The following is a 20273-nucleotide window of genomic DNA, read 5'->3' on the forward strand; positions in this document are numbered from 1 at the left end:
AGTATGACTCAACCAATGTTTCTCACCAGTAGCTGATTCCTGTCTTTATTATCCCGTTCATGGCGCTACTGCAACTTCTGTGCTGCTCCACACTGAGCAGAGCAGAAGTCAAGCTTCATAACTAATACACATAACCCTGTTCCCAGATCCCCACACAAGCTCCTCAGTCGGCACAGTACAAGAGAGGACACAGAAGTGATCACCTGGACAACCAGCTGGTAGCAGCAGCAAAGTTCACACAGCATTGCTGAGAACTGTCGAAGTCCACACGTAGTGAACTCCGAAGAAAGCTCAAAGAACTTCACCCGCCTACTTAAACAGTGAACTAAGGTCCCTTTCTACATGTAAGGCCAAGTGCACTCTTTTCTTGAGTATTGTTCCTCAGAATTAAGATGAGAACACTTAATTGGCAATAATTATCTATGTATCCATCTAATAAACACTTGAGGAACAGTACCAAGATCAGTGTTTACAGAGCCATAGTGCTGTCCACTCTCTTATATGGTTCCGAATCATGGGTCATCTACTGCCACCACCTGCAACTCCTACAATGCTTCCATCAACGCTGCCTCTGCACAATCCTAAACATCCACTGGTCAGATTATGTGACCAATACATCTGTTCTAGAGCAAGCAGCAGTCACAACTATAGAGGCCATGTTGATGAGAACACAGCTGTGCTGGTCAGGGCATGTCTCCAGGATGAAGGACCACCGCCTCCCTAAGATCTTGCTTTATGGTGAACTTGCCACCGGCTGCCGCATGAGAGGAGCCCCGAAGAAAAGATACAAGGACTCTCTGAAACAACATCTCAGCCTTGGCCATATTGATCAACATAACTGGTCTAATCTGGCCTCCAGTTGGGAGGCCTGGAGACACAACATCTATAACGCAGCTGTTTCCTTTGAGAACACTCGAGGAGAATCACTCTCGAGGAGAAAAGACAATGCAGAAAGAACCGTGTCTTGCAGAATATACCACCTAAGGAGTCTTTCTGCTGTGCCTTTTGCAATTAGTCATGTCTATCTTGTATTGGCCTTATTAGCCACCAGTGTGCTTGTAACAAATGTGGATAGAGTCTTCCCAAATCTTCGTTCGCGAAGCCCAGCCATGATGATGATGATGATCCATCTAACTTAATATTATGGAAACAAACAGTAACTGATGACCCTTGAGCAAGATTAAGATCTTATATACCACACATCAGTGACACTTTTTAGAAGATATTTTGATTTGTAAAAGAAAAAAAATATAAAAAGAGTGAGCACATTGTTTCATAGACGACTCACTAAAAACTACGTTCTTGTTTACAGTAACTGTCTTATTTCTTACTGGACATTTTCCAGCTTCACCTTCTATCCACTAAGACACTTTAATATGATCCTTGATTTAAAGAACACTATGCTAGATACATTTCCTACATATAACTTTTTCCAGGACACGGGTATTGCTTTTTCTTCTCTGTGCAAGACAAATTCTTTGATAAGGCTTGTTTTTATCTACCACAGTTTTTAACAGAAAACAAAGCTATTTTAAATAGCATTTGTTGTAATATTGGATGCATCTTTGGACATCCCTTACTCAAAATTCTTCCACCTCAATATATTTTGAGTTTCCTCATATACAGCACCAGATGAAATTCGCACAGCTATTTGAATGCAAGAGCATTTTCCAGACCCACTCTATACCATGATGCAATAATCAATAAAAAGTATCTTTCAAATATTTATGTTCCCTTTCATCTGCTGAAAGTCTCTGTAAGTTCTGCTAAAAGGCTGGCAAAGCCTGAGTGTGCAGCCTGTACTTTCAACAATGTTCACCAACAAATCCAGTGTAAAGAGAAACTGTGCCCATTATCACAAAAAGCAGGAGATACAGAACAGAAAAACGTGCAGTGTTATACACTCGGGTTCCATGGAAGTCCAGTAGAATTCTGCTATGATGTTATGACAAAACCAGTTAAATTTCATCAGATTTACAGCATTTTGTTTGCATTTCCATCCATACACTTAGTGCTATGCTTACCTCAAAGAACTTCTGTATTACATAGTTTCCAAACACATCAGTCATCAATTGATATGCTGCTTGCAGGATCTCATTAAATACCATCTGGCGCTCAGCTGGAGTAGCTCGCTCCAGCTTCTGCTGTATAAATCTAAGTGTAAAAATAGTACATTATGCTTTATATCAACAACAGGAAAACCTCTCAAACACTGTTTCAATGAGACACCTCAAAACTCTAAAGAAAGCATTAAACATTTATAAAATTTATTAAAATAAAAGTAGTGCCTTTGCATATAAAAGGATACATTTCAGTAAAATTAAGACTTAAAACCTTTCATTTGAAAAGGATTAAAGACGAAAAGAATAACAACAACTAAGTACCTGATGATGCACTGATGAAAAATAAGTTTTGCATTCCAGATGCCACATACCTTGTTTTCTTAATCAACACCTTTTTGGTACCTAAATGCTAGAGTTTACAAGTCTAGTTATGAGGCTATTTCTACACTGAGAACTTCTATAGGCAGCTAAATTAATACTACTTTTATAATGAAATTTCCTAGAGAAGAAAAAGGTCATCATAAGAGCATGTGCTCCAACTAATGGCACGCTTTGAATTAAGATGACTAGCAGCTCATTCAAACGTTCGATGCTAATAAAAGAGTATCAAAGCAGTAAAATATTATTAAGTCATTGACTGTACTATAATAATTACCTAGAACCATGCTGGTCTTGGGAAAATTCAACAATATGTCCGACAAGGTCCCTTAGTTGAAGATTAGGGAAACGGTTGTTTCTGAAATCTTCCAGCAGTCGGCTACGTCCAGAAGGCATAATGTCAGACCTACTGTAACGGAGGCGCGAAGGAGGGAAGAGCTGACTGGTGGAGCTAAAGAGACTGGAGGTACTTGCTGCACTGCGATACTTTGCTTCGGCTCCGGGTGCTGCAGAAATATAGCGACCACTACCATTTGTCAGTCCTCCTACAAGGAAGCACCTCTGTCAGTAAAGGCCGTGAGGAAAATCAGCAACAGTAAAACCAGCAAGTGTACTAGAACTACGGATACACCCTGGAGCCAGAGAAAACAACAGTGCTGTCTCATTATTGGTATTTACCTCATTACGGTTGGAGGAGTTAGATAGTTTTATCTTCCAATAAATAAAACCATTCTCCTCCTCATTTTTATTTTATGTGAAGGGCACCAGGAAAAGAAATGCCATTAGAAGAATGTATCAAAGCAGGTAAAGTGAGCACCCACTCAGGCTTACAGAAACTTTTAGAATTGGGTGGGTCTTAAGCTTAGTGGGCAGATTTGCACTCCACAAGTCATACTGGCTTATACCCTTGTTAGTAGTCTTGAAGTTAGCCAATTGTTTCAAAATAGACCATGAAATCTGAACTACCCTTCAGTCCCTACTGAGGTACCTTTGCAAATTACAGTGTGTAAGGGCATTTTTGGGGAGGCACGTGTGGTGCCTCTTGTCATGCTGTACCTGTCCTGCAGGATATTTGACGACTTTAGCACCCCAGGCTTTTAACATGATACCTCATGTAAGCACTAAATATGTCAAATTTCAAACCAGGTAACTAAGAATGTTCTACTTAATTCTAAACCAACCACAGCTATATCAAACTGAAGCTCCTTTCCTTGATGCACAAACACTCATCACTCACACTACACTTCATCCTTCCTTACTTTCGAAGAACTGAATTGCTTTCCTATGTCTGGGTCCTACTCCTTTTTGCTAGTGATTCCACCCACAGCTCATCACCTCATGGTCCTGTGCATTTCTCCTCTCTCTGATCAGTTTGTGTCACTCTGAACTCCTCCAGTAGGCCTCTCCCCTCTACTTTACAACAGGCAGGAAGAACCACGCCAAGTATCTTTCCCAGCTGCAATATGACTTTCTAAAGGGATAATCTTACTATATTGCAAGCAGAAATAGTCAGACAATTGCCACCTAGAAACCTCAACTCTACTACTAAAACCAAACTAAATAAACAAAAAATCAAACCCAAAAACTCCCCTAAAAGTATTGAGCATGAACTGAAAAAGGAAAGAATTTGTTTCCTGTCTGGAAAGTGACATAGTAACCGAAGCCCTTTCAAAGTCAACAGAATAAATATTGACATTTGAATTTAAAACAAATTGCAGTATGTGCTGTTTGAATGGTGCTCTATTACAAACTTAATTAAAAAAAGGAAAAAAAAGAAAAAATAAAAAAATAAAAATAATAATAAAAAAAATAGAAAAGAAAACAGCTGACAGTGCCCCAGCCAAGCCTTCTTTCGGTTCCAAGTATTTATAAGGCCAGGCAACAACAGTGTTACGGTGGACTGGTAATGTATTAATGGTAAGGTTATCTTTTTCAAAACATCAAATTGCAATACCAGAATCTGAGATGTTAGTGCTCTGCAAGACGTATCAAGTATCACATTTATTGCACTGAATGGTATTATGCCCTAAAATAGGAACAATTAGTATTTATTTTATGATTAGTTTTCAAAATTTAGTGATAAGCATCAGTGAATATTTTATGCCCCACAATACCTTTTAAAAACCACTACGTTTTCTTTTAAATTAAAGCCTCTTAATTCTTTTCAGCTAGAAAAATCAGAAACTATCATTTTTAGTTTCCATTGACAAGCACTATTTCCAGAAAAGAGGTGACAGCAACATGGTACTAACAAACAAAGGGAAAAAAGAAACCCAACATTCTGCAGGTGAAGCAGTATGAAGAGTGATGCTCTATGGTCATTTCTGTTCTAGGAAAGACCTTCCAAAGAACAAAAAGTTTTGCATCTGAAATTATGGTATTTCTCATCTAGACTATGTAAATATAAGAATGCAATCCTGGCTTCCCTGTAAGTGCTGTGCAGTAACACTATTTAATATCACGAGAGGGCACCAAAGCCCATTTGAAAGCAAGTTATAGGCTACTCTTCTGTTGTAGCATCTCTATTGCTCCACTCATCACATGCTCAATTCTGTGCCAGAAGCTAACAGGGCAGTTTTGATCATATGCTTACAATCAGCATACAGTTATAGAATTGATCATGTGAATCAGGAATTGTTTCAGCTTTTTTTTTCCTGAGCCTTCATGTCTGTATAAATTAAAAGTGACAATTTACCCAGCAACTAAACCAGAAACTAAGAAACTTCGTAGCTTTTAACAAATATGCTATGTATGTGTAATATACAATATATTTCACAGTCAGGATTATCAAGCCTTTTTTTAGTCTAATTTGGGAACCATCACCTTTTAAGACTTGTAAGACAACTATGCTGCAACTGGGAGGCTCCTGTCTCGCCTGTGAAACTATTTCAGACAATCACACTAAGCAGGACCATTATACAGGAAGGCTGAAAGCAGACCCACTGTGCCTACAAGAACCTGTCATACCCAAAAGCACACAGAAAGCTTAACCTTGTAAAATATTGGACACTATTACAAAAAAAGAGTAATCTAATAAGTAATTAGCTTTTCTTCTCATGTAACTTTTCACATTACAGTAATGTTATGGCTCAGTGTCAACTGCAGATCTGAAAATCAGTAAAACCCCCAAAATAAAAGCATATTGTCATAGGTACTTATTACATGCAGACATACTTATGTGTACAATGGCATATTTCCTTAAAATCTTGTACTTATTATTTTCTTAGTCCAAAATCCCCAAAGCATTAGTGTGGACATTACAGATACCTGGTCTCCTTCCTGAAAACAGTGTCAACAGCTTAGAAAAAAATGCCTGAAACCTGAACTCTAGTTACCCAAATCCTTCTGGTTAACCTGCAGCATCCACATGCTCTTCAAGAACTCGGGACACTTGTTTTACAGATTCTGATTCCAAACTAGGAACTAGGTCTTATAAGGTACTTGGGGAACACACCCTACTGAATAAAGCACTAAAAAATTTAAATACTTATTAGGCATCAGTTTAGCCACACAATTCCAAACTCTTGGGGAATAAAGTGTGCAGTTCATTCTTCACATAATCATTTAGCTATCACTTCTGGTCTCATAAAACGAAGATGCACTGAATAATATTAAGTTGTTTTACAGTTTAACAGAACCTAAATCCCTGTGGCTAGTCCATAGAGAAGGCACAGAGATATAAAGGGGATATAGATCATCTAAACCAGCATCTTACTAAGCTTTAAAAACACAAAGCATGTAAAATTATTAACTCCTTAACATGGATAGCATATTTAGTGTTAAGGAGAACATGAAAAAATATTAAAAACTAGATTTAGGCACATTTATTTTGATAGCATTAGTCTGTTAGTACTTATCAAAGTGTTTTTTCTTTTGTTTCTAGTTAAGACAGAAACCAGATCTACTGCACAGTAACTGTTTTTACAGTATTTACTGTGTCAGCAGTATTTTCTAGTAACATTCTATAAAGTATTTGTTCATTTGTAAAAAAGTAGCTTCATCTCATCCTCAGTTAAAAGTTTCATCTTCATATGGAAAGCAGAATTGCACATATCTATGTACACGTTGTGTATACTTTAGGAACTGATGGAAGTGCTTATTATGCCTGTTTTACTGCAGCCCTACAGAGTAGGTACAAGAGCAGAGGCCAAGCAAAGCTCCCCATTCTGCCTCAGCCAAGCAGCCTTTACTCTTACCCACAATGACCACCTCTGAAGATAAAACAACATCAATCCAAACTACTAACAAGCTTGGCTTGCAACACAGAAAATAATTACCTCAAAAAGCCCAGAATTTAAAAATCCTTCTCTACATTAATGCTGCAATGTACCACTAGAGTAAGCACTACCAACCTAAAAGGATTTTTATGACATAGGAAAAACACTTCCTCTTGCAGTTCTTTGTCCCTGGGAGTGAAAGGGTAGTTCAAATTCATGACCTTACTGCTCCAACTGATTACAGTAAAGAAGCAGTTACAGACAACTGACAAATCCCTTCAAATATAGGAAAACTGACACTAGCACAAAGTCATTAGCACATTCCTATTTTAGGATATTGAATAAAAGTTGGTGAGAAGAGATGAAAACAGTAAAATATCATTAATTTCTTGTAAAAGGGAAATTGGTCTTTTAAGCTACAAATTGCAGCAGTGTCTGACAAAGGGGTTATAAAATCATGCACCCTTTCCCAGTATTGTGCTCTAGATTCTGGTGGCTGAAACAGGAGCAACCGAGTTTGATGCCCATTTTCAAACAGGAGTTAAACTTAGCTGAACCTGTTGATACAAGCAGGCAGGACAAGTTTTGAAGGTGGAGGGAGAGCTGTGTTTGACAGGCATTATCAGAATACCAATGGAAACTGCATGCAGACATGAACTTACAATGTTGTTCTACTCTGAAAAGTGACTACATGATAAACATATCCTTCTTAAAATATACTGCCGCTGTTTGATTTCAGGTATAACTTCTCATTTGGTGAGAAAACTTTGATTTATTTAATTTTTTTTTAATTTTTTATATGTGAGAACAAAATACATGCTTCCAAGAGTGGTTGATGAACAAACCAGAATAAATGTAACAGGACAGACAATTAATTAACTGCAGAAATAAGTCTTTAACTCTGACATAGTGCACCTTGGATATAACTGCAAAAATATGACACAGGGTAGAGGTGCAGGAAAGGCTAAAAATATTACTGCATCTTTTGTGAAAGCAAATATCCAAACGACCACCATTTCCAAATTTCAGACTGATTTGGTAACGTAGCAAAAAGTGCACCAGTAATCAAGGTCCACTTCACTTGGCAGATGAAGAGGACACATGGAAGCCAATGAGGTTGTGTCAATTTTCAGAGTACAACTGTATATTCTTGCCATTACACACTGATCTAGTACATGATTTTAACAAACTATTAGGCTTGGTTCACACTGCCAAACAGTTTGAAATGGGTCGAAGTCAGTATTTAACAATTTCTGCTGATAGAGGCAATCCTCTATACTGATCACAGCTTATTTTCTCAGAACTGAAAAAAAGTCTTTTAACATTTATCAAATGTGCAACAACACAAAACTTTGAATGTTTTAAATTTTAGATAATGCCTTCCAAAATTTGATTTAAGTATAGTTTTCAGCAATATGAAAACTATTGTGAGAGTACTTTGAAAAGAAAGAAAGAAAAAGATTTCCATGATAACCCCATTGTCAGATGTTCAGAACTTTCTCAAAAGCCTCCATTTGGGCTGAAACTTTCCATGCTTGGTCTCAGCCCAAAGGTGCACTTTGTAGACCTGAAAAAGGAAAAAAGGTAAGTAAAAAAAAATAAAACGTGCTGAAACATCCCCTTGCCCAGTTTTAGTTCGGGTATTCAGCACTTAACCATGAAGGTGATACTGAACTGTAAATGTAATATATTTTAATTATTTAACCTCGTTATACAAATCACACATTTCTCACTTAAAGTGTATCCTGGTAGACACTTCTGAAAATTTTTTCCTGTTTTATTTGCACTAAGAGAAGTATAGGGAATTAGGTTGCCTATTGCTAGCATAGAACTGTGCCCTGAACAGTAACTGGAGCAACAGGCAACTCAATCTTGAATTACATCCAGTTTCACTGTATGATTTTAGTATCCAAATTAAATGACCACAAATATTCACAGTAAAAAAAGGAAAAGTTTATCAAGTAACCTCAGGTTAGAGGCATTATTTTCTAAATATACTCTAGACTGTGGTGGGTTTTTTTTAGATTTTTAATTTTATTTTATTTTTAATTTTCTTAAAGAAAGGTTGAGCTCCCATGTCATCTAAGTAGCCAAAAAAATTTCTAAGAGATTATTATCAGCATTCCTTTAAAAAATAGATCTGATAACAGAGAGCCACCACCAACAATGCCTTTTTTACTTCTTTCACAAATGCCTTTCTTTTTTAATTCCACCAGCCTGGTGATAAACTACTGTCTTCCTGCCCAACCATCTGGGCCATGAGTTGTAGGCTGACTGATTCAAAAATCATCTTTCAACACATTTTACATTGAGAGCACCGCTCACTCTTCTACTTTATCATGATAAGGGGCACTAGTGAAAGTCACTTCACTGTTAAACACATCATCTTAAAATGTCTTTAAAGTGGTAACACACTGAAGGAGAAACAAAATTAATGCACCTTTGCTTGTCATATTGTGGAAACATAATAGAAAAAGCACCAATAATTCTTACTGGGCTCTCTATCGGGCTTCTGCAAGGGAAGAAAAATCAGTTGTTGGCCCAATACTGCCAAAAGCTGAGTGCTCTCCACTGTCAAATCAATGAGCATTTGAGTGTGCTCTTCACCTTTCAGGGATGGCCCCTCTTCATTACAAAACTGTTTAACAGCAAAGGTAATGTGACATCTCTTATGCAACATATATTTTACACATAGAAATACATACACACATACAAACAAAAAGTGTTTTTTTGGTTTTTTGTTTTTGTTTTTTTTACCTAAATGCAAACTGGATGAGGATCCATGTGATGAAAGTGATGGCGGTGGCGTAAGTGAATGTCCTGGCGTTTGGCTTGGCAGAGGCATGCCTATTGGACTTGGAGAGGAGGAAAATCCCAGACTATTGTAAAATGGCTGCCCTATGGGTGCTAGGCTGCTACTAGATCTTTTGTACAAGTCAGAGCTAGTAGATAGAGAATCTCTCCTTGTGGCACTACTACTTGCAGAACTGCCAACTGAAGAAGAAATAAAAAGACCCTAATTACACAGTGTCAACTGAATAAAACCTATCCCCAACTACAGCTGGGCAACAACAGATGCGATCACAATAATTACAGCAATCGTTACGACAAAGACAATTACTGTGATAACCACACATGCTTTTAAGTAAATCTAAGTGGGTATAAACACACCACTGGCAAGTAATTTCACCAATGTCCACGTCTTTCAACATTTCATACTAGACTTCTCACAGTAATATTGCAGTACTCTGTTTTAACTGCTTGGCTTCAGGTTTCGGGACACATATGGAATTTGTAAGATTAGATTACACTGTCACTTTATAGAATAAATGATTCTAAAAATATTTCCATGAAATTCTTTGATATAACTTTTTCCATCATAAATTATTAGTCAGACAGTGATACTCATTTCAGGAAAAAGTCTAGAGGCAATTACTTGTTGTTTAAGGGTTCACAGAATGATCTATGTTGCTGTTCAGCTGTTTCTGAACTTCCTCTTGTTTGTGAACCCCTCACCTGTAGGAAAAAAATGACTACTTAAAATTCCCTATGAGAATTACGGCTCTCAAAGAAGTATTTTGAAAAGAGGGAATAGGCTAAGAAGAAGATAAGAAGCAGAGCAGAGATAGGAAAATTAAGGTGAGAAATTAAAAATGTGATTTTACTGCTATCAGTATTTCTGAAAGTCAAATTAGACTAGAGGCTTTGGATAACAATGTATTAGTGAAGGACTGGTTATCCTGCACAGCATCATTCAGCAGGGCGATGAACAGTCTAGGACAAATTAGGAGAACAATAAAAAATTTTTAGAAATGTTAAATTCTAGTATCTGCTGCATACTAGTGAAATATTAAACCAGAGTGCTTATTTTAAACACTAGAACATTGAACAAATGAACTTATGAACAAAACCAAGATTATGGATATTTTAATAACAAATATGTTTCTTAAGCTGAATTTGGAAAATTGATTTCTACTTCAATTTAAAAAGGAAAGGCTGGAATTTATACTTCCATGATCTTTACCCTTTTTAAGTACTTTTCTACTAAAGCTGGCAGCATGGCCCAATATAAAGGTCGCCTGATACTTCGACTTTAAGAAACTGATTTGTTTTCTCATCACATTAGTAACTTGGCTAATATTTTTTCACAGCAGGTACTTACTTGGACAACATTTTTCAAAGAACTTCTGTCTAAACACTGTCACTTCAGAAATATTGTCAAGGAAAAGTGTTTTATCCTTACTAAAATAATCCAGCTACCTATTTGAGAAGGTAAAGTTTTCACGTATTCAGACCAAATATGCCAGCAACAGGAGACCTTTATTTTCACTCTTTTTGACTGAACTAAAAATCTTTTCAAAATCACAGTTCATCCCAGTTCAGCACAGTTCTGCTACACACTCACTGCTGAAAACTCCTGACCATACACAGCACTTCTGAGATGGCTGATAAAGGTTTTTCCCTGCAATTGAACTTCTAGGCTTTTGTCTGCCATGTCAAAAACAGACTCTTGAAACTGCTGTCCAAGATTCCACCTTGTGTTGGGAAGGCCCATCAGGCAATGTGGAAAGGATATTTTCTATTCCAAGTGCAGAGGAGACAAAAGCCAAACACAAGAAATAGACTAGGGAGGGGGGAAAGAGAAAAAAGGAAACCAGAAGAAGGAGGAGAGAAAGGTCAGACAAAGGAGCCAACAAGGAGACTGCAAGAAAAACTAGAAAGCACCTTCAGTGAGAATGAGAAGAAAGCAGATCTGAAGAAAAGTTAGGCTCTAGAAGGTATATGTGACTGTGGGGCAAAAAGACTGGAATAATAAGCTGATGATGGGAACATCACACAGTACGAGCAGAAACAGAAACGTATTTAGGAGGGGGAAGCAGGAGATAAATGTTGCCTGGAAACTGGGAAGGAAGACATACTAGAGGAGAAGCCAGAAGGAAAAGATACTGGACTAACTAGGCAAGGAGATTGAGAATAAGAAACCAGAAGAGCAAATTAAGGCAACAGTTGAAAGAAATCTCAAGCTTTGAGACCAGCTCTACAGGTTCTGGCTCAATAAACCACATAAATGTTAATACAATGCTACACGATGGATTGTTGTATTTCCATCTTTCAGGCTTTCTTACTCAGCTAAATTACTGCAGCTTACCAAGTTACCAAATGCAGCTGAGCTACATTTTCACACACACAAGCAAAGCTCACAAAACCCAGCAGATAATTTGCACTAGCTTACTCCTCTTTGCCCCTGCCTAATCTAATGCAATTACTCTACAGCTGTTACAAGCCAGGAGAAGGCATTTGGAAAGCTGCCACAGTTGATCTAATTCTTGGCTACCTGTTAAGCTGCAGTAACTTATCATCATGTACCTAAACCTTTTAAATGGAGGATGAATAACTTTAATATAAAAGAACAGAGACTGTAAGTACATACAGCCACTACAGCAACATACGTTATGTTTGCCACTTCCAGTTGTTACTTTGTTCAGTCATTCAAGCTAGAACATGCTCACCTTTACATTTTTTTGCAGAGCTATTTTTTTTTCCTCCCTGCAAAAACTGAAAACATAAGGGCAAGATGTGTACTGCCATCTATCAGTACTCATGGCTATATTTTAACTGAAATTCAACCTTTTCAACACACTGAGGAGAGTTACAAAGAAGCTGAAACCTCGGCAGATAAAAAATTAACCTTGTTTTCAATTTGCCTCAACATGCATTAATACCATTTTTGTAAGTATTTATTTGTGTAATTCAATTCATATATATATATATACAGCTCAGGAGCTCTCTAAAAAATAAATAATCAGAAAGCATTTTTTAAGTGGCTATTAGAGCAAGTACAATTTATACTTGGCAGAAGGGCACTTTCAATATACTTTTATTCTAATAATACCACTACAAATATTTCAGGTTTAGATAGCACCTTTCATCAGCACTTCTCAAACTGCAAAAGCACAGGGTTCTTGCTTCCCTGTGGATACTGCCATGCTAATTAAATCACCTCAGATGCTGCAAGATTTCAGCATGTGCTCTCCATGCTCAGGGCTTTGGACAAAGCTTTGGAACTGACCTTTGCTACAAGAAAAGGGTTTCCTCTCCTGCGCCAGAAAGAACTATGCTGATTGTTCTTAAGTAGATATACAACTAAAATTTGTGTTCTGTGGAGGTCCTTATGATAAAGCTGGATAAAAACTTTCATGACTTAAATCTATTTTATCTAGAGGTTTAAATGGATGCACTGCATTAAAATGCACATATACTTATCATCACTATCTACCCATGTATTGAAACTGTACCTAGAGTGAAACACAGCTGCTAAGGATTCACTGAAATCCTGCAAGTAGCTCAGGACAAGTTATATTACAGAATATAGCACTTGGAAAGCACAATTACTTTGTAAATAAAATTTACCTGCTGTGGCATTAATGAAAACTAAGAAACTTTACACAACTGAGTAGCCTCAAAATTTGTCTTTTTTTTTTTTTTTTAATTAAAAATGGAATGTTTTGAGTCTCCCTTTCAAAATGAAATATTAGAGAGGATCAGTGTAAAAACCTGATTCTGGATTTCCCAGCATTAGTTTTGTTAAAGTAAATAATTTTTCCAATTATTTTATTAAAAACAACACCAAGAAAAACTGTGTTGGCTTGCAGTATATTTGATTTCATTAGTCACACTTAGTTACCAAATATCAAGTATCATGTCTTAACACTGAAGGGCATGTTTTTCCTTTTTTTCTTCACTTTTAGCATTTCTTTCAATATTTGATTTTTTTAAAAAAATTACTTTCCTTAGGGCATTTAATTTTGAAAAAAAAATACTGTTAGAGTACATACATTTCCCCCAATTTCTACCCATCTGCAAGATACATAAGATTATAAACACACTCCACTGATTTCATTAAAAGAATAATATTAATAAGAGGCAATTCAGTGTTGTAAACCTAGAGATTAATAGCCAAAGGAAATAGTCTTTAAAAAAATGGTATTTCTCTTGCCTCACTAATACTGCACCTGGAACGTAAGAAAACCTACCTCGCATGTTTAAAAACTGTATGAATACGAAACTTCTGCTACACAGCAGAAACATGACAAAAACAATTATTTTAATTTTTTTTTTAATATAAATGGGTTGATAATATTTAAGAGCTTCTTGAAATAATTTAAGGCCCCAGATCTGTACAGAACTATTTAGGCTTAACTGTATCTAAGATTAAATTTACTAGAGTTAACAAGGATTATTCTTGTGTATTAAGCATTTTTATTTTATAAATCCTATGAAACAAACATTTCAATATTAGATCAAATTTAGAAAGTAATATGCTATTTAATTTGTTTGAAAAAAATTAAAGAGTTTTCCTGACGTGAAAATTACAACAAAAGAATGCATATCGCAAATATCATCAACTGTTATTTTAAGCACAGAATAAAGACCTCCTTGAAAATAAAAGCAGGCTTACTAAAAAACAGTAACAAACTTCTGGGCCAGAGTACAGCGATCAGTATGGAGAAGTATTTTGGAGACATCTATGACTACAAGATATTGTTCAAAAATGCATCTTGTATACAGAGCCCGAGTGAACTTAAAAACCCCTTTTTACTCCCCTATAATTTGTTTTAAACTTGAATAACTTATTTTTGCATTCTTTGTAGACATCTACGTGTATGCCTGATGCAGATACATTTTTTTGCTTAACACAAAAGTCTCACAGCATGTCCTCACTATATTAACAACCTACCTGATGAGCCAAATCCACCAAGTGCAGAGCCGATAGCTGCTCCTAAAGAGCTGCTACTTCCAAAGCCAAGAGATGTGCTTCCTGGTTGGCCAGGACCATGTGAAAAAAGGGAACTGCTCTGGGAGTTACTGGTCAAAGAGTTACTGCCATAAAATGAATTGGATTGTAGGCTACTATTTGTTTGCTGTTGCTGTTGTTGTGGCTGGGCACCAAGTGGCCGAAATAGACCGTTCGTGGCTCCCGCGAGATTGTTTGCTGTTCCTCCAGCTGAAGCAGCTGCAGCTGTAAAACACACGTTTTCAATCATAATTACTCTCTCAAACATTTCTGACTGAAAATGGACTATTCAGAGCTAAACTGTATTTTTTGAAGCTCTCTTAAACAAGCAGAAATTCATATATTAAAGGACTAAAAGAGACTTTGTAGTATTACACAATCTTAATTACCCAAGGAAAAAAATGAAGACAGCATATTTTGTAGGCTAATCAAGGCTGTAGAACTTTTAATGTAAATGAGGGAATTTTCAGTGTAAACACATTACTGTTTACTGAACTTTTTATATCCAAAGTTGCAATAGCAGAGTTGCAGCTAAGAGTCATTCAAAGACATCTCCAGCTACTAATGTCAGAAGCGAGTTCTGCATAGAGAAAGAAGCTTATGGATTAACTTAAAATCTAATTTTCTGAACAGATTAAGTTAATTAATCTGGGGTTAGTATTTTGGATTTTAATTTAACAAATGCAATAAATGGTTCAGTAAAGTAGTACTAGATCTTAGAACTGATTAAAAAAAAAGATGAAAACTAAAGACTTTTGATATAACTAACTCTCCTCTTCTGCTGTCCGTTCTATACTTATTTTCCTTGTCACACTTTTCAGGACAAAATACTTTCAGAAGAAAAGCATAACAAGGCTCCAGAGCAGTCCATCTTCTGCCAGGCCGAAGCAATGAAATGATGCTTCCTAAAGGACACCATTTAGAGGACTGATGAGAAGTGCATGTTATATGCATGGGCAGCGGAAGGAGAAAATGTTCCTATCTGACAAGTAACAACATTTGCAGAAACATGCCTGTATATGCATGGGGAGAGGACTCTAAATTCAAATTAAAAATGGAAAACCACATCTGAGAAACAGCAGTCTCAGAGAACAGGAGGAGACAAAGTAAGAAAGGAAGCATGCACAGTATATACTTCACAACTAGGAAACGTCACAGATGCATAGAAAACACCAATAATATCAAATACTAATCAACATTACTGTTAAGACTCAGTACAAAAGTGAAAGAAACCTCCATGCAGGATCAAACACTTACCTGCCTGTGCTGCTGCAGAACTGATTAGAACAGGAGTTGAGGCCACCAATCTGACTGGTGCACCAAGGCCAGTTCTCGCTCCAGGGCCTACTACTAAGGCACCAGTCTGATCATAATAGGCAGTGGGAGCCAGTACTTGATAGCCTACACAATACAGAAGATGAAGATTAGTAGTACAGACAGTCTCATACAAGCAGCATTTCTTCTCTCCTGGAAATATTCTAACCACAAACTACAAGGATGAAACCAGATCTTTTCTTCCACATTGCCCCTGAAAGGCAAGTGGACTTTAAAACGAAAAAACAGCTGAATGCTGTAACACACTGTGACAAAGTTGGACTTATAAATGCTTCATTTAATATTTTACAACTAGAATAACGGCTAAATTTAGTTATCTAAAGGTGAATTTACTGTCAAGGTTTAAGTTCTAGCAGTATAGTGAGAAGGTACAGGCACAACACAACTAACCATATCTGGATCATTATTGAATCAACTTTCTCTTGTACTTCTTTGCACATGGAAAAGCTATTGAAGTCTGTACAATTAAAGGGCTGAACTAAATGCAAAGTTTGGCAATTCCATACATTACCCAGCCACACTTAGAAGACCACCTGCAAAAGCACATTAGGAAAAAAATGCTGTATGTGCAGGACTACCTTGTACCAGTCAGTTTAATGGGAATAAAAGGCTGTAATCCAAATATAACACTTAATTCAGCTGACAGTTAAGAGAGGGAATTGGGGGATAAAAGGAGTTGAAAAAGGAAAAAAGCAAGCAGTAGGAAAGCAAACAGATATATGAATGAAGGGCAGTAAAAGAGACAAAAAAAGCGAAACAGAAAAAACTTTATTTAGGACAAGAACAAGAGAATTAATTTTAAAGCTCTTGACACTTTATAGTGAAGTAGATGAATTGGAATAAGAATGCTTAAAAAACTGGAGACGAATTAGGATAACCCAAGAAAGGGTGCTGTCAATTAAAATATAAGGATGTCCAATTGTTAGGTTGGCTATTCTTATATAAAGCAATAAACCAAAACCCAACAGTTTCAATATTCCTCCCATGTTCATATCCATACTAATGCTAATAACAAAAAAGCCAAGATTGGAAAAATCACACATCTATTTTTGTGCATGTAAGAACAAAGATTTTGCATACTATTCTAAGTTGTTCATATCAGTTGCCATGTATCTTCTGAACTAGGTCTAGCAGAGTTCTCTCTGAAATGCAAATGGACTGGAACATAAAGACCTCGGCCTCCAATTTCAGGTAAGTACCACAATCACCAGCTTTCCAAGTCATATTTTCTCCTCCTCAGTTTCTAAAACACCTCTGTAATCTCTTCTGCCTGGACACCTTGCTCAAAAAAAAGAGATGGAAACATCATCTGCCTACTGGCCTGGTGCTCTACAGGGAAGCTGGAGACACTGGTCCAAATTCTCTCATACTAAGAAAATGTACAGATATAAAGGTGACTCAGAGTAACTGAACAAGAGAGGAGCAATGAAAATCCAGATCTTTAGGTTAAACTCACGGTTCTGGAGGTGAATGTACTATACTGGTTACGAAAAATTGTCATTACTATACTGTTACAAACCTGTTTGTTCTCACTGCTCACTATTTGATTTGCATTCCATCTACCTTCTCTTTCCCACCAACAGCAAAGGAAGACAATTGTCCTCCACAGCATTTGTCCGAAAGTTTGGCTAGTTAAAAACAACCACAACATATTTTTACAACTGAATTCATTATGAAACCTTTGGTATAGCTGCCACTGACTCTTCCACCTACAAAAATGTGCTATTGCTGCTCTACCTTCACCACTAACAAAGGCTGCAACATTTCCAAGGTATGAAAGATGAGTGATTGCTGTCTGTTCTACTGCAGTTCTGTAGAGAACACATCATAAAATATTAGAAGATTAGTGACACAGTAGGAAAGCTTTTTATAATAATGTGCACCTGCATACATTAGCAATGTTTAATTACTAGTACCTACATAATTTCTACTTCCACTTCTTCAGAGCTCAGAATTGGCCAATATCTACCAGTATTTACTCCATCCACAAACGTACAAACCCATGCATAATGCTGTACTGTACAAAAAAGCACTGATCATATGTTTACACTCTTGTGCTCATCTGAAACTAATATACAGCATTATATATGACTTCAGGCCCATGATGTAAACGAGCCTATTTTCCAATGCAAAATACTTTGGGGAGGGGATAACTCACAATTTTACATAAATTAAATTTACTGAGATTAATACTAATGCCGTTTAATACACTAATATTAGAATTTCTAAAATAATTGCCTTGTATGACTGCTAAATTAAAAAATGGAAGCAACTTGGACTTGCTCTTTACATTACAAGATGCCCAATTTCTCTTGGCACTTCCCTGTCGCTATCTTAACCTGTGATCCACCCACAGACAGGGCACTTAAAATTAGTAATGACAGGCTAGGTCAATAGCATCAAGATATTGTCTATACAGAAGGTTCAAGCTATGCATGAAAACTGATGGGTGCATCTGTGTTCCCAATCTCAGAAATGAATACATTCTGACCCAAAATAGGAGGCCTCAGCTTTCTACTTAAATCTACCAAAACAAAGCAATGTAGGACTATTTGTAAAATTACTAAAACTTTGCTAAGTGCATCTACAGCCTCAAAGGTATAAAATTATTTGCTTTGACATCAAAAATATAATTTCAGAGAGACCATCTCAGATCAGATTAAGTAATCTAAGGACAGCTCTCATTGTAAAACTTAAATATTCCCTTTCTTCACACTATTCCACAAACTTTGTGCCTCATCCCACAAAGGTGAGCACAAAGATAAAAACTTCCCCAGCCTTCTCTCTTATCAAAGATAAGGTGGTGACTTGACAGATCTTCTCCTCTAATTCCCTCTCTCTTCCTGTTTCAGTTTTTATTATCTCTCCATCACATCATTCTCTCTCCCCGTGCCTGTGCAATTTCCCCTCCAATTTAACAATTATCAAAGCTTACTTCAGTGCCTTCACATTTGTCCTGGTTTGAGACCCCTAAAATCCAATTCCTGGGTCCAAGGCCCCCTCCCACATCTCAACCTAGTGTGAGATGGGTTTTCCAGACACAACACAAGACTCAATATGGGGGGAAAAGAGAATTATATTAAAATCACTGTACACATAAATATTATAATACATCATATACAATCTTAACTATCTCTCCTATAATAAATCAGTATTTACAATGATCAATCTCTTCTTCCTCCAACTAAAGTGAAGAAGGGAAAAGGAAAGATCCTTTCCACGTTTAGGGCAGCAGCCTCTGTTCTGTCTTCCATGTAGCAGCTGTAGCTGGACTCTTGTAGATGGATCTCCTTCCATTACACACAAGGGGGTCTCCTCTCCCCCCTCTCTTCCGTGGACTGTGATATCAGGGACAAGCTCGCGTCACCACGTCACACCACGAAGTGCAGGGGCATCTTCATGGGGGCATCTCCATGACGGTCCCTTTCCTCAGGGGATTCAAGCTCCCTTGCAGAGCTCCCATGCTCTGTCTCAGGTTGCCAGCTTAGCAGCAACAGCGGGGGGGTGGGGCAAGGTCACCCCTCTGTATTCCATCTGGTCATCCCGGTTCAGTTTTCCAGGATGCCTGAGCTTCTCAGCTCCTCTCTTTGGTGCATGCTGCACTCTAAGACTCCTCTCAAGCCAGAGTCCATCTCTCTCCTCCTAGGAGGGCTCTCCAAGGGATTTTGGGGGGTTTGGTTCAGTTCTTACCCCAATTCTCTCTATAGAGTTTAGTCTTCGCTCTGTCTCCCCATTAGAGATCTCTGTGTCTTCCCTCCTTGGCTGCAATGCCTGTTGGCTGCTCTTTATCTCTTTCTGGCTCTTTGCCACTGTTCTCCATCCACCGCTGCTCTGCCGCCGCTTTCAGTGTCTCCTGCTGCTGCTCACAGGGAAGAAACTCCCCCCAGCTCCTGGCTGCAGATACCTGGCCCAGTCTAACACCATTCCAGGTTCCTGCAGCCCCCCAGCCAGGGCTGAGGGGGGCCCAGCCCCCAGTGGGGCTCTGGGCCCCTTCTCCTCGTGGCCTCAGAACATGGCCACTCTCTTCCAACAACAACTACAACATCCTTCCCTTCTGGTCTGCTTGTGATATGTTTATATTTTGCAGGAGCGCTCATTGGCTCAACCCCAAGGGTCACCACCCCCTGGGGGTTACCATTTTTTTAATTCCAGGGGGAAAACTTTTTTCCCCCACCACAACATTGAAGCTTATTGTGGTCTTCCACTGCAATCAGAAAACTAAAACATACTCTGTTTCCTAATCACACCTTTTATTTTAGAGTTCAATTGCTCTATCTACATTTACTCTCTCCAGATCAGCAGGGAATATAAAAGTAAACAATCTGGTTTATCAATATGATGTTTTGCTGAAATGATTTCTAAAGTCTCCAAAAACCACAGACTTTGAAAAACTTTCTGGATTAGCACACAAACCTTGAATGTACTTAAAAGAAAAAGAGAACCAGAGTCAGGAAATCTGTTCTCTTGGTTTGTGCTGCCCATCCT

The 20273-nt window shown here is 37.6% G+C and overlaps 1 protein-coding gene across 7 annotated transcripts in view; it reads right to left on the reverse strand.

Annotated features, from left to right (window-relative positions):
• PUM2 (pumilio RNA binding family member 2) overlaps positions 1-20273 on the reverse strand; it is a 72870-nt gene that overhangs the window by 9037 nt on the left and 43560 nt on the right. For 5 of the 7 annotated variants that reach the window (XM_027640907.1, XM_027640904.1, XM_027640903.1 and 2 more), the window contains exons 11-15: positions 15711-15854; positions 14397-14678; positions 9416-9652; positions 2719-2986; positions 2025-2154 (exon numbers count right to left, since the gene is read on the reverse strand). In XM_027640907.1, coding sequence (XP_027496708.1) covers positions 2025-2154; positions 2719-2986; positions 9416-9652; positions 14397-14678; positions 15711-15854 — 1061 coding nt within the window. The remainder of the gene's footprint in view (positions 1-2024; positions 2155-2718; positions 2987-9415; positions 9653-14396; positions 14679-15710; positions 15855-20273) is intronic. The other 2 variants (XM_027640908.1, XM_027640909.1) reach the window with 1 other exon arrangement.

The sequence above is a fragment of the Corapipo altera genome, unplaced genomic scaffold, assembly GCF_003945725.1.
Source record: "Corapipo altera isolate COAL_440 unplaced genomic scaffold, ASM394572v1 46, whole genome shotgun sequence".
NCBI classification, from domain to species: Eukaryota; Metazoa; Chordata; class Aves; order Passeriformes; family Pipridae; genus Corapipo; species Corapipo altera.